Source organism: Girardinichthys multiradiatus, chromosome 19 (genome assembly GCF_021462225.1).
Source record: "Girardinichthys multiradiatus isolate DD_20200921_A chromosome 19, DD_fGirMul_XY1, whole genome shotgun sequence".
NCBI lineage: Eukaryota > Metazoa > Chordata > Actinopteri > Cyprinodontiformes > Goodeidae > Girardinichthys > Girardinichthys multiradiatus.
Genome location: NC_061811.1, coordinates 19,529,946 through 19,544,713, shown reverse-complemented (window position 1 = coordinate 19,544,713; position 14,768 = coordinate 19,529,946). Strand labels below are relative to the sequence as shown.

At 39.6% G+C, this 14,768-nt stretch overlaps 1 protein-coding gene across 2 annotated transcripts in view; it reads right to left on the bottom strand.

Annotated features, from left to right (window-relative positions):
• crybg1a (crystallin beta-gamma domain containing 1a) overlaps positions 1-14,768 on the bottom strand; it is a 59,334-nt gene that overhangs the window by 9,387 nt on the left and 35,179 nt on the right. For both annotated transcript variants that reach the window (XM_047346014.1, XM_047346015.1), the window contains exons 4-9: positions 12,779-13,866; positions 6,555-12,310; positions 5,983-6,021; positions 5,784-5,902; positions 2,339-2,516; positions 1,188-1,327 (exon numbers count right to left, since the gene is read on the bottom strand). In XM_047346014.1, the coding sequence (XP_047201970.1) occupies positions 1,188-1,327; positions 2,339-2,516; positions 5,784-5,902; positions 5,983-6,021; positions 6,555-12,310; positions 12,779-13,866 (7,320 nt within the window). The remainder of the gene's footprint in view (positions 1-1,187; positions 1,328-2,338; positions 2,517-5,783; positions 5,903-5,982; positions 6,022-6,554; positions 12,311-12,778; positions 13,867-14,768) is intronic.

Below are 14,768 nucleotides of genomic sequence, written 5' to 3'. Positions count from 1 at the left end.
AGATTGTTTTCCTGGATCTCTGTTCATGTTCTTGTTACCACTCCCTGCCACAGTCAGCATGCAATCAGCTTCATTTGGTCCACCTAGTCCATGTAATCAGTCTCACCTATGCCATGCTCTATCTATACTCTTCAGTTCTTTTTGTTCGTCGCTGGATTGTACTGATTTCATGCCAAGTCTGTTCATGCCGGTTTTTGCCTTGGCTCCACGTTTTACCCACCACATGCCTGCCTGTAAGTTTTTGTTTTCAGTTATTAAACCTTTTTGTTACTCACTGTCTTTTGCTGCCTCCTGCCTGTCCGCACTTGTGTCCGACTCTAGAAGCCACCCCTTTGACACATGCATTTATATTCACCCTCTTTGGGCCAATAGTATGCAGAACCACCGTTCACTACAATTGCATCTGCAAATAATTTGAAATAATTCTGTATAAAATTTGCAGATTGAGAGACTAAAATATCTCCCATTCTTTTTTTTCATTTTTGCAAAACAGCTGAAGCTTAGTCGAATTGCATGGAGAGTGTTTTGTCAAATCTTGCCAAAGTTTCTTAGTTAGATTTAGATCTGTACTTTGATTGGGTCCTTTCAGTACAAGAACATGCTTTGTCCTAATCCATTTCATTACTGCTTTGGTTGTGTATTTAGGCTCATTGTCCTGATGAAAGGTGAACCTTCACCCTAGTCTCAGCCCATTTGCAACTTAATCCTTCCTTCCAGTATTCGTCTGTATTTAGCTCCATCCAGCTTCCATATCCCTGCAGAAAAGAAGTATTGTCATAGCATGACCCCGTCACCTACATGTGCCACAATGTGTGGTGTGTTTTGGAGATGTTCAGTGTTAGTCCAGAACCTTATCCATGACCTGCCTGGAGTGTTCCTGGGTCTTCATTCATGCCTTTTGTCCACTTATGTTCTCTTACAAACCTCTGAGGCCTTCACAAAACTGATGTGTTTTAACTGAGATTATAATACACACAACTCTATTTATGAGTATCAGAGTGAAGGGGGATTAATAGATATGCATGCCACACCTTTTAGATTTTTAATTGTTAAAAAAGTTTTAAAAACTTAAAAAGTTACTCCAACACATTAAATCTTCTGCTGTAAAAGAACACTTTTGGATGGAAAACCAAAAACAAAAAATCAGCTTTACATGTATCACTGTACAGTATGCCATCTAAACTTACACTCCAGAGTGGACCTTAATGGAGCCTGTGGTCTGTGGGATCCCGTAGGAGCTAAGCTCTGGCGTGTCATCGCAGTAAGTGGACATCCTCCCTAACCCATTTACCTCTGAGTACAGGTCAATCCTGGGAATGCTGTAGTCCTACAAAAATAAAGTTTTTACAAATTTAATAACTTAAGCTTTTGTTCAGTTAAGTCAAATTTTAAAATCTGCTCAAAATTTAATTCATTCAAAATCAGAGCATACTCATAATCTGGTTACTCTCAATCTATGTGAATTCTATAAAATTATATTTATATCTGTTTGCAGGAAGAAATCTAGCAAATCGATCATTCAACAAACAATATATAACATTCACAATTATTGTCACCACTGGTAAATGTGTAAAAAAGCCCCATGACCCCACTCTTTGCAGCATCTTCCCAACAGGACGCTACGGAGCTTTAAACTTTAAAGCTGGGTTCTGGTCCAGTCTTGTTTGTCACAGTTCTGCTTTGATTTGATGGCATGTCCTATTGACTTTCCCAATTTGAAGATTTGTACAAAATATTTTTATGACATATTTAAACCCCATGAAACAATAGGAAATACTGATTAGTTCCTTACTGTTCTGATCAGCTTATAAAAATAGAGTATAGAGAAAGGTGTTGCTTTTGTTACCTTTGATTTATCAGGATTGTTAGGGTGCAAAAAACGTGCCACCAGTTGTTTATTTAAAAATTTCTTAAAGTGAATCTGCATAAATGTACTCAAATTAAAGGTGATTTTTTTTATCAAATTTCCATTGGGAGATTTTGGAGCTGCAATAAAATATGAGTTTTTACACATTTTAGCATCTGGCTGCATTTCTGTATAGTAACTGAATACAAAATGTGACAAAGGTTTCATAACGTATGTTGTATTATGCTTTCAAATGTAGACAATAGTCAGAATTTAAAATTATATAGAACACAGACTGAATATTTATAAACTATTGGACAAAAGTATAAGTGACCAAACATTTAAGGCAAGCTTGGAGAGCCATAGAGTTTTCGATTATGGTTTGATTAAGACTGACTATTCCATACTCAACAACAACATAAAGATAGAGAGTTTTAATACAGAAGTAGCATGTTGGAATGATGAAATGAGCTAAAATTAAAAGTGACTCACTCTGACTGCCAGCTGAATGGAACCTACAACCATTGGTGTGGTTGGAATAGGCTGACCCAATTTGTCAAGCGTCTCTGGAGCTTCTTCCTCTTCCCACATGTTAACTATCTGCTCCATGGGGCCTTCCTCCAGAGCAAGGATACGGCCTTGAAAGCCAGGCTTTTCATAGAGAAGCCAGCTGAAAACAAAGTGACAAAATGACACTATATTTTAAAACAAGTATTTTTATGAAGACAGAGCAATGAAAACAGACTAAAGATACACCCTGAATTTAAGGGCAGAACTCACGATTATTCTGGATATAGGTCTAACAAAGAAGGGGAATTAAATTAAAACACTCTATGGCTGAATGTAAATTTTAGTCACAATTTCAACAGACTGGGTAAAACAAAACAGGCAAGCATCAAGTAGGAATTATTCATTTATAAGATTATGTTTGAAGAGTTGAACATGCTGAATGTTAAATTTATGCATGTTACAACTGCTGTTATAAAGTGTCTGCTCATAACTTGTGTAAACGTAATGTGCAGCTGTTTAAGATTATGTATAAAGATGATGGTCTGCATGAAAACAGACAAATATTGCTGATCCTAAATCCTAAGCTTGAATCCTAAGCTTAAATCAGTCTCAAGCTCACAAAAGTATATCAACTGAAGATTTGCATTTCACAGAATAATGTGTTCTGTTGACTTCTCCACTTTGGGGTTGTCAAAGCAAACAATATTTTATCAAATCTGCTTCAAAACTGTTATAAACTGAGCCATTTTCATTTTCTCAGGATGGCACACTCTCCCTTGCAGCACCTTACTTAAATAATGATGTCTCACTATCAAAACAGTAAGCTGTGAGTACACATGGAGAACAGCCTTTGCAACCCTTCTCAGTCAAAAAAGGGAGAACTGTTGATTTGTGGTATTTTGCGTATGTGGCAAATAAACATGAAACACCGAAGGATGCCAACAAGCCCTTTGGCAAGCTATGCTGTAGACCAGTGACTACAAAGTCAAGCAGCAGTACAAACTTGGCAAAGCATCTTAAAGACCAACATACTGATTTGTGTGGGGAATCTAAGAAGTAGAGCTCATCAAAGCTCCAGTATCTACAACAGCAAAGTATTTATCATGGCAGACGGCAAAAGTTAACATTGTCTGTTTAAATATTAGCATCTTGGGAATAGCCATATTGTGGCTCCATCCCCTTGGCAGGCATGAATTGATGCATGACTGGTACCAAACATCCAGTGCAGGGTTTTGGTACTTTCATACAATAGGTTGGGTATGAAACAGCCAAATGTTCAAAGGTGCAAAGGGCATCCTCTCCTTGCTCCATTGTTTAGTTGTAAAGTAATTAGAAGCTATGGACAATAATAAGATAAATAGTGTTAAAGCCACTGATACAGGGGTTGGACAATGAAACTGAAACACCTGGTTTTAGACCACAATAATTTATTAGTCTGGTGTAGGGCCTCCTTTTGTGGCCAATACAGCATCAATTCGTCTTGGGAATGACATATACAAGTCCTGCACAGTGGTCAGAGGGATTTTAAGCCATTCTTCTTGCAGGATAGTGGCCAGGTCACTACGTGATACTGGTGGAGGAAAACGTTTCCTGACTCGCTCCTCCAAAACACCCCAAAGTGGCTCAATAATATTTAGATCTGGTGACTGTGCAGGCCATGGGAGATGTTCAACTTCACTTTCATGATCATCAAACCAATCTTTCACCAGTCTTGCTGTGTGTATTGGTGCATTGTCATCCTGATACACGGCACCGCCTTCAGGATACAATGTTTGAACCATTGGATGCACATGGTCCTCAAGAATGGTTTGGTAGTCCTTGGCAGTGATGCGCCCATCTAGCACAAGTATTGGGCCAAGGGAATGCCATGATATGGCAGCCCAAACCATCACTGATCCACCCCCATGCTTCACTCTGGGCATGCAACAGTCTGGGTGGTACGCTTCTTTGGGGCTTCTCCACACCGTAACTCTCCCGGATGTGGGGATAACAATAAAGGTGGACTCATCAGAGAGCAATACATGTTTCACAATGTCCACAGCCCAAGATTTGCACTCCTTGCACCATTGAAACCGACGTTTGGCATTGGCATGAGTGACCAAAGGTTTGGCTATAGCAGCCCGGCCGTGTATATTGACCCTGTGGAGCTCCCGACGGACAGTTCTGGTGGAAACAGGAGAGTTGAGGTGCACATTTAATTCTGCCATGATTTGGGCAGCCGTGGTTTTATGTTTTTTGGATACAATCTGGGTTAGCACCTGAACATCCCTTTCAGACAGCTTCCTCTTGCGTCCACAGTTAATCCTGTTGGATGTGGTTCGTCCTTCTTGGTGGTATGCTGACATTACCCTGGATACCGTGGCTCTTGATACATCACAAAGACTTGCTGTCTTGGTCACAGTTGCGCCAGCAAGACGTGCACCAACAATTTGTCCTCTTTTGAACTCCGGTATGTCACCCATAATGTTGTGTGCATTTCAATATTTTGAGCAAAACTGTGCTCTTACCCTGCTAATTGAACCTTCACACTCTGCTCTTACTGGTGCAATGTGCAATAAATGAAGACTGGCTACCAGGCTGGTCCGATTTAGCCATGAAACCTCCCACACTAAAATGACAGGTGTTTCAGTTTCATTGTCCAACCCCTGTACATGTACAGCACTTTTCAATGTTAACAAACGCTGTTAAGAATTTTGTGTCATAAAATTGTTTTGAAACAAAACTCAGACTAAAAATGACAAAAGCAGATCAGAAACCATTCAGAACCAGTGGCATCCTACCCTGCTGACTGCAGTTATTCACCCAAGAAAAAAGTTATGTAAAATGATCGGAAACAGAAATTGAACAGGGCTACTGCTAAATGCATTTGTATGGACCTGATCCTAGTTAAGAAGCACAATTTCCAAATGCCTGGAATATAATAACTGAATCCAAGGTACATATTTCCATCAATGTTATTAACTCTTCTAACAAGAGGTATCTTTTCTACTGTTTCGCAATAGAAAAACAATGGTTTCAAATTATTTTTTTGGCTAAATGGTTACTAAATTGCCTACTAACTAGTTTTGTACAAATTTACACAAGAAAAACATTGTCATGATGTGTTTGTTTGTATTTTCTAATCTTAATTAGAAAGAAAGCTTTGAACTCGCATTCACTCAAATTATTTTCTGCAGTACTGAAACTTATTTTGAATATTAATATTCCTTGGTTTTGATATCAAGTTTGACATTTTAGTACCCTGACAACCCACCTCCAGACATCTGGGTGTCAAAAAAGACTTTATGGTTTTAATTAAACACTGATGTGGGGAAATATTGTTGATCATGTCATACCTGTCAAGCAGCCATAGATAATAAAACATGCCATGCCTACTCCCAATAGATCAACAGACTTCCACCTTCTTTTTACAGATAGAATTCCTTACCATCCTCTGATGACTTTGACTGATATCACAGGAGACAGCTTCATTGTGGTGGAATCTTCTACATCACCATACACTTCATATGCCTCGCCACCAAACTGAGCATGTTCGTGAATGATGATCTGCAACAACAAACAGAACTGTCAGTGCAGTAAAGGGACATTGCTTCCCAAACTGAGACCGGCAGCGTTTCAAGTAGTACCTTTCCAGGTCTTCGGTGGTGTCCTCTAACTACAGGTTTCTGCAAGACAGTGTGACAGATTTCAATCATTATATTACTACAGATCAACCCTCCAAGTCAAAAGTCAGCTTTAGAAAAGTCAGCTTTAGGTTAGTAAATTGGGATCAGGTTCAGGTTGACAATAAAGGCATGTCGTGCCGTACCCTCTTACTATAAATGCATTTTTGTTTGCATATCGGCATTATTTGATTACTGATGCAAACATTTCGCCTGGAGTTAGGAAACCTTATGTGCACTGATGTTGCAAACCATTTCCTATGCAAAGTGCCACAATGAAAACTTGCTTGTTTGTCTTGTTCTTTCTTGCAAATGATTCAAAACTTGGCAACAGAATTATTACAAGAAAAAAGAGGGAACAAGATAGCACCTGAGGAGGCTTGTGTCACCATGGAAGTAATGCAGAAACAAATCTGTGCTTTACAGCTGGAAACTTATGTAGACGTTCAGAACAATTTCTACTCAGTTAAAGCTGTTAATTCCTCTAGAAATGAGTAAATATCTGAGTGAAATAAAAAAACAAAACTCATTCCTACCTTGATTTTAGTTGTACACAGTCCATTTTGAGAAACATCATGGGTGTCGTTTTTGGTAGAAGGCAGTACTGTAGGGTTCTTCTGACCCACATCCACAACAGATATATTTGTAATTGACATCTGGTCCATGGCGGGAGGGGTCAGGTCAGCTGTCTGTGTAAAATCCTGGGAGGCCTCTGTGTGTCTTTTGTCTGCCTTGAGGTACTTCTCTAAATGATCAGGCAGCTTTATCTCAGAGAATGCTGGCAGAGGAGGAACAGAGGAGGAGCTAGGTGCTGACTCACTGACTGCATCTGTTCCACCTTCTGTAATCAGGCTTTGATCTCTACCTTTAACAGCCCTGTTATCAGCAGGGGCAACAGGCAGAGGCAAGGGAGTAGCCTTCTGCGGTCTATCTAAGGGCACGTCTAGCTGCTGGTTAGATGCGACTGTGCTGTTTGAGGCACCGGAAGCTTCTGTCCTTGTCCTCCTGGAGGTCAGAGGAGAGCTTAGCAAGCCCGTGAGGATGGACATCCTCTCAAGTCTTGACGTAATCTTCCCCGGCTCATTGTTTAGCTCTTCTGTTTTTCCTGCTTCAGATTGAGTCTCCTCTTTGACCCCATCTTGTCCGTCAACCTTATGAGTTGTCAGTTGATCTGCTGAGGTGCCATTGTCTTGTGAACCAGAGGTTTGACCATCCCTGTTAGCGGCTTTTTGTTTGATTACCATAGCTGGAGAAAGGTCCATATGTCTGCCAGTTTTTCTTAAGCCGAACTGGAATTCCTGTGGATCAAATGTCCACTCGCAGTGGTCCTCCTTGATGCCTGGCATTGCAAAAGGTGGAGATTGAAGTTTTTTCCGGAAATGTTTCTTTCGAGGTAGCGAAAAGGGGATTCCCCCTGCCCTGACACTGCTGATAAAAATATCAATGTTATCTGGCTCAAGTAATTCATCATCGCTGGCTGACTCATCTTCGTTTCTTCTACGTCCCTTTTTCTTTTTGTGATGGTCTTCCACATTCAACCAAGCAGATAGAATCTCTTTAGGTGGAGACAAAATGTTGCCAAAATGTAGGTTTTGAGTTGTTTCTTTTCTTGAAGTCTCTTGTGCCTCCTGTTTCAAACTGCCACCTGTTGTGGGCCTTTTTGTAACTGACTCAGGTTTTTGAGTTCTTTCTTCAAAGACCTGAACATTCTTCAGAGCATCATTCCCAAATGCTACATGACCTGAACCAACACAGAGTGCTTCCTTTTGGTCAGCACAACCACTTTTGTTTGGTAAATTTTGTACAAAAGCAGTGTTATTTACATTCTGTTCCAGTTTAGCATCAGTCAGATTAGACATATTTTCCGCAACATTTGGTGTCTTCTCTTGAACTTCTCTTGCTACAGTATCTTCGGAAGCTTTGGAATCTATAACTGTTTTAATCTCAACTTTGCCATCTTTGACAGCTGAGAGACCCTGGTCCTCTGGAGTGCCTGATTTGTAAATTTTAATATTCTTTGTCAAAATTTCTTCTGATGGTTCTGTCTTTGAGTCTTCTGTCATAACTGACTCCTGTTTGTCTCTTAGGTCTGTATTTGGGTATCCACGTTGTTCTGACTTGTTGACTTGATTTGGTGCTGTGCCAGCATTTTGTTTTGCACTAGTTGAGGACGTCTGGACTTGTTCTGCAGCTGCTAATGTTGATTCCTTGAGCTTAGCTCCATAGTCATCTTTAGGCTCGTCTGGGCTTACATGACCTTGCCTCCCAGTTGTCTTCTTGCCAACTTCAGTCATTAAAGTCCCCAGTTCGTGTTTGGATTTTTCATTTTGACTCTGAGACTTAGCTGGTTTATCAATTTTTAGTTTTTGTTTGTTGGTATTTTGGTCTCTGAGCATTCTTGACTCTGAGTCATTAATAATTTCAAGTTTCCTAAAAGTGTTTGCTTTCAAGTCGTCTGATGTGTCTTTAGCTCCTTCAGGACTTGGACTAATGAGACATGGTAAACTGATAATCTGGCTTTCTGTTGTCTGATTAGGAGTTTTTATTTTTTCTGTACTTTGGCTCAGTTTAAGGTCAGTATTTGCACCTTTAGATTGTTGAACTGGTTTTGGTAAATCCTCATCTTTGTCTTTAGTTTTGGACTTCTGGACCTCTTTGATGCAAACTTCATCCCTATGGTTTGGAGTTGCTGACACTCTGTTGTCACTCAACAGACTTTCTGAAGAAAAATCCTGAACTTCTGTTTTTTCTTTTTCATCATTAAAAGAGAGACTATTGTCAGGATCTTGGGTTGCATCTATGGCATGACTTTGTGTTTGCTTCTCCTGTAAATCCTTTCTTGGCTTCTCTGGCTCAGACCATTTGAATTTCTCTTGAGCTGGTTTTGTTACACTTGTCTCTGATTTGCCATTAAGAGTGGGCTTTAGGTCTTTCTTAATTTCAAGTTTGCTTGCAGTATTTACATTTACTGTCTCCTTAACCAATTTTTCATTTGATTGGTCCTTACTTGTAGTCTTATCTTTAGCTTGTTCATCACCTTGACCATTGGTGGTTGTAATTTTTACCTCTTGGATTTGACTTTGACTCGTCTCTTTTGAAGCTTCTTCTTCCACTGTCTTTGGTCCTAATTGGAGGTCTGTGTTTGAGCCTTTAGATACTTCTGGTGATTTTCTTACTTCCCTTTCTTGTTTTACATCAGTGTTCAACATCTGAAAATTATCTGCTGTTTCATTTACCAAATATCCAACTTCAGTGGTACTGCATACAGAGTGAGCATCTAATGTGTCATTTTTATCCTGCCCCTTCTCTTGAACGTCAGCATCTGTATCTGGTTGTTTTTCTGATTTATGACCTAAATGTGCAAAACCCACCAGTTCATTATCAACTTGTTTTGTTTTTTCTTGGTCTCTCTCAGTTACGGAGTTGGGCTCGTGGTGATTTCCAGTGTCACTTCTTGTGTTAGCAGTTACTGATTCATCCACCAAACTTTCAGACAAGGTGTCCTTCAATTTAGAGTCATCTCTAGCTCCTTCAGCACTGTGAGTTAAGAAGCCTGGCATTGGTATTTGTTTACGCTGGCTTTCTGTTGTGGCCTCAGGGGCTTCTGTTCTGGGCATCTGGCTTATGCCAGATGTTAGACCTTCAGTTTCTGTTGATTTTCCATCTTCTTTACAAACAGTAATTGTTGTCTGGACATGTTGACAGCTAATTTTGCTTCTATGATCCAGAGCTTCTGTCTCATTTACCAGACTTTGCAATGATAAAACACTGATATCAGATTTTACACGTTCAGATTCTGTTGACTTTCCATCGTGGTCAACAACAGTTACAGGCTTCTGGACCTGTTTGTTGCAAACTTTATAGGTATGATCCTGAGTTTCTGTCTCATTTACAATAATTTGAATGAATGAATTATTATTTTCAGGCCTCAAACGTTCTGATGATTTTCCATCCTGGTTACTAGCGGTTACCGTTGTCTGGACCTGTTGTTTGCTATCTTTGCTAATACCTCCTGGAGTTTCTGTCTCATTTGACAAACTTTGCAATGATGAATCAGTAATTTCAGACTTTGGATGTTCAGATTTTGATGATTCTCCATCATGGTCACCAGCCTTTATGATAATCTGAGCCTGTTGGTTATTAATTAATTTTTCATCCAGGTCAGGAACAGTTACAGTTGTCTGAACCTTTTGTTTGCTATCCTCATTGTTAGCAATAACAATTTCATTCCCCAAGTATTCTGAGATCTCTTTGGCTTCAGTTTTTACTTTGTCTTCTTCAATGTGAGTGATTGGTAGTGATAGTTTTGCAGCTGTAGGAAATGTTTGAGTTTCCTTTGACTTTTCTTCTTCCTTTCTTGTAACTTTTTGTTTATTATCGGATATATGATTTTCATATCTTTCTCGGTTTATTATAGTTCCATCCTCTGCTCTGGTTTTAGATTCTGCTGAAGATTGAGCATTTCTTTCAGTTGTTTTATCATTCATGGTTTGGTCTTTGTTAAGTATGATCTCTTTTTCTTTGGTGCCCTCTTGAGCTTCGGTCTCCAACAATTTTCTATCACTGGTTGATATTTCAGAACTTGTTTTTTCTTTTACAACATTGCCGTCTTTGCATTCTACATTTCTGTAGCCATCTCTTATCCCTTCATTTTTGGTTAGTAGCTCATTGTTTTCCAGTTTACTTGTCCCCAGTGATTCCTTCTTTTGCTGCTTTGATTTATCTGTATTCCTAAAGACACTCTGGGAATCTTCTTGTAGAAAGATCTGCTGTTTTGTGTCAGTCACACTCACTGTAGTTTTAAGTGTTACACATTCTGATTCTTCACTCTCTGCCCTCCTCCCTTTCAGGACATTTGTAACTACTGTCTGTCTTTTCTTTTTGGCTGCAGGCTGCAAGCTTTTCTCTTCTGATAAGAGTTGGCCTGTGTTCCATGAATCTGTTATTCCTTCCCCTGCAAAGTCCACAGGCCTTTCTTTGAGCTTCTCTTTACAACTGTTTTGTGACTCAGGGCTTTCTACTGCAGCGTGGTTAAGCATTTCATTTGGCTTTGAGTCTTTCTCCCTTCTTCCAGATTCTCCTAAAAGAGCCTCTTTGTTTGACTGATTTTCAACATTCTTGGGGAATTCACAAACAGCAAAATTCTCTGTTTCTACATCCAGAGCCTCAGCGGGTTTCCAGCCAACCCCCACTTTACTTTTCTCTCCTGCATCAAAATGTTTTACTGCTTCTGCTTTTAATGTTTGGGTTCTTCCGTTATTTACAGCTTTGGTTTGATCCTCCAAAAAGTCCTCAGAGTTAACGTCACCCGATCCTACAGTGAGACTGTGTATATCATCTGCTTCAAGAAATTTATCTTCTGAGACAAGTTCAGCAGGACGACTCGTTATTGTTTCTGATGTAGACATAACACCCTTCTGACTGGTGTGTGTTGTTATGTCATAATGAATGCCTTCTTCCAGCTCAGGTTTGACTAACTTAATTGTTCCATCCTTAGGAGTTGGTTTAATGTCTAAAACCAGAACTGTAGGATTTTTCTCATTGGTGCATTTCGATTTTGTCTGGCCTGGTAGGTCCACTAAAACATCTTTGGTTTTAGCTGAGGTGGAAGTTTTAAAAGATGGCAGTGTTTTCTGTCGATGTTTGTTATCTTTCTGAATTTCCGGCTTTGGTTGTTTGGCCTCCTGCTTTCTTTCATCAGTTTCAGCATTATTAAAATTAGCAACCAGTGACTGAGCGGGGATTTCTTTATCTACATCGGTAACTGGGTGTGTGATTATCTGAGAATCATCTGTAATTCCTGAAATGCTAATTTCCCCAGATTGGATCCCTAAAATCTCTGCATCTGTGACGTCTTCCTCAAATGTTGTTTCAGAAGTTTTAGTTTGTTTTTTGGTGATTTTAATGTGTTCCTCTGCAGACTTACATTCACTGTCCTTTATAATTTCCTCGGTGACAGTGTCTTTAACCTTCACAGTTGACTCTTTAAATGCGTTAAAGTTTGAATCCTCAAATTTTGGTGACTGTTGTTGGATTTTGGACTTTAGTTTCTTGGAGCCACTCTGACTTCTCGTTGGAAGCTTGCTTGCTGTTGGTGAAGTCTCAGTTAAGTCCTTCACAGGAAATTTGCTGTGCTGTTTGACATTTTCATTCTGCTTGGCAAGCCGTGAGAAGACGGTTTTCTCTTGTTTGATGGGAGGAGATGGAAGACTTGCAGTTCCACTCTCTTCATGACTCATGCTTCTCTTAGAGAGGTGTTTGGATGGCTTCAATGATGGCATGCTTCCTGTTCCTGAAAAACACAAACACAAGTGTTATTTAACTGAGGTAAAAGACCCAGAAGGCATTAAATTACACGGGTACCTTCCAGCCTGCAATGTTTTGTAGGTGTGGAAGTGTGAAGGTTTTTTTTTTACCCTGACAAATAAATAAATAAATATCATGAAATAAAAGAAGCAAAAACCTGGTTAAAATTTATTATTTTTAAAAAATGACAACAAAGTTGACCAAGATTAATAGAATAATGTCAAAGCAGTGATTGCTAACTAAAAACAAATCACCTTACAATATGAAGATTTCAACAGCTTTAAGAACTGTCTTTACAAATAAAAATAAATGGAAATTCAATTAGATTATTGAAATAAAGAAATTAAAGAAGAAAACATCAATTTACCTGACAAAACGGAAAAATTCATTCAAAACTGACTCTGACTAACTAAGAATAAACATCTCAGCCTAAAGACCCCGACTAGATTCTTACCTTTCTTTGTACTTCCAGGTTGCTTTGTCAGTGTTTCGTTTCCAGGTTTCTCATCGATTGGAGTTAGTTCCTTCTGCTCTGGGCTCTGTTTCTGGACTGCTTCACCTTTGTCTAAGTTAGTCTGACCAGGTAACATCTTTTTAAAGCCTTGGCTACTTGTTGCAGGTACACTAACATTTGTTTTTCTTGTCGGAGATGAAACTGGTAACTTACTCTTTGATGCCAGGAACGAACTACTCTGTTGCTGGCTCTGCTGCAGGGATTCCCTGTCAGGATGGTATCCCTTTTTACTGCTCCTTTGCTCAGGCTCCTTCTCCATGCCATTTACAGACTCTACACACTCCTCAATGGATCTTTCCTTAATCAGCTTGGTCCCTGTCTTGTACATTGATTTTGTGGGAGAAATATTTCCTGATGTGGATCTCCCACTTTTGGCTTCTTCAAAACTTGATTTTCTGACCGGTTTGGTCGGACATTTCACAGGTTCTTTGGGTATGGGTTGCTTTGGTAGTTTGGACATGACTGCTGACTCCAAGACATCAGGCTCTGATATTTTATCAGGTGTTACTGGAGATTTTACATCTGTTTCTGATGTTGAAACTTTTGGAATTTTAGGCTTTGAGTAACTACTGCTGCTTTGATCCTTTAACACTGGAAGTGCAGAAACACGTTTCTCAGTGCTGCGCTCCTTAAGTGGTGGGGGATCACTGGGAGTTTCTGTTTTTGTGACTCCTGATATCTTTCTTGAGACACTCTTCACCTTGACCCCAACAGCAGATGTGGAGATCTTTGTTCCACTCACTGTGGAAGTATGCAGGTTGTCTGCTGCTCCTTTAACTTCTTCTTTAGCAGAAGCCATTTGACTACTTTGACTTTTTACTCCAAAGTCTGCATCTTGTAATTTAGGTTTGCTCATATCTGAAGTTGCAGTTATATCTCCAAAGGCAGGGGTCATAGTATCTTCCTTAACTATGGATTCAGGAGTGTTGTAAGTGTTGAACTTTGAGGGCCCATCTGTTGTTGTCGGTGGTGCTTCAGTTCTGTTATCTTTTAATTCAGCTTCATTTTCTTTGTGGAAGCTTGTCAATCTGTCGGAGAAGAGGCAGAGAGAGACACATGCTTGTTTTACAGCATGTCTGTAGAAGAATAATGCAGAATATAGAGTTTAATATGTAAATAGGAAATGTCTGCATGCAGAAACAGTGTATACAGTGCCCTTAAAAAGCATAAACTGTGACGAACCATATTTTTGGCATAATTTCACTTGCTACACTCATGCCTGATTACTACCTGACCTGCAGAATCAAGAGCTTGCTTAAACAGAACCGATGTAACAACATGAAGTAGGCTAAACAATCTCAAAATGCAACACCTCATGCCCTTTAAGAACAGATGAGAGACAAAGTCATTGAAATCACTCTGGAAAGGGTTAAAACGTCATTTCTACAGCTTTCGGACTCCAGTTGACCACAGTGAGTCATTATACACAAATGACAAAAACAGTGGAAGAGTGATGGGCCTTCCCAGGAGTGGCCAGCTCACCAAAAGTACTCCAAGAAAGCCTCGGAGACTCATCCAGGAGGTCCCAAAAGAACCAAGAACAAAATCTAAAGAACCGCAGACCTCACTTCCCTCAGTTAAGGTCAGCATTCATGGTTCAACATTAAGTAAGAGAGTGGGCAAAACCACTGCTGAGTAAACAGAAGCACATCTCACATTTGATAATACCCAAGATTTTTTGGGAAAATATTCAGTGGGTTGACAAGACAACAGTAGAACTTTTTGGACGTTGAGGCGTAAAATCTTTCCGAAAAAGAACTTCGTAGAAACATACATGGTGGTGATAGTTTTAGTCTGAGGCTGCGTTGTTCCTTTAAGACCTGAAAGACTAGCAATAATTGATGAAGCAAAGAATGACCAGAAAATCCTAAAGGAGAATATCTGACCATGTTTATGATCTTTAGTTCAAACATACTTGGGTTAGGCAGCA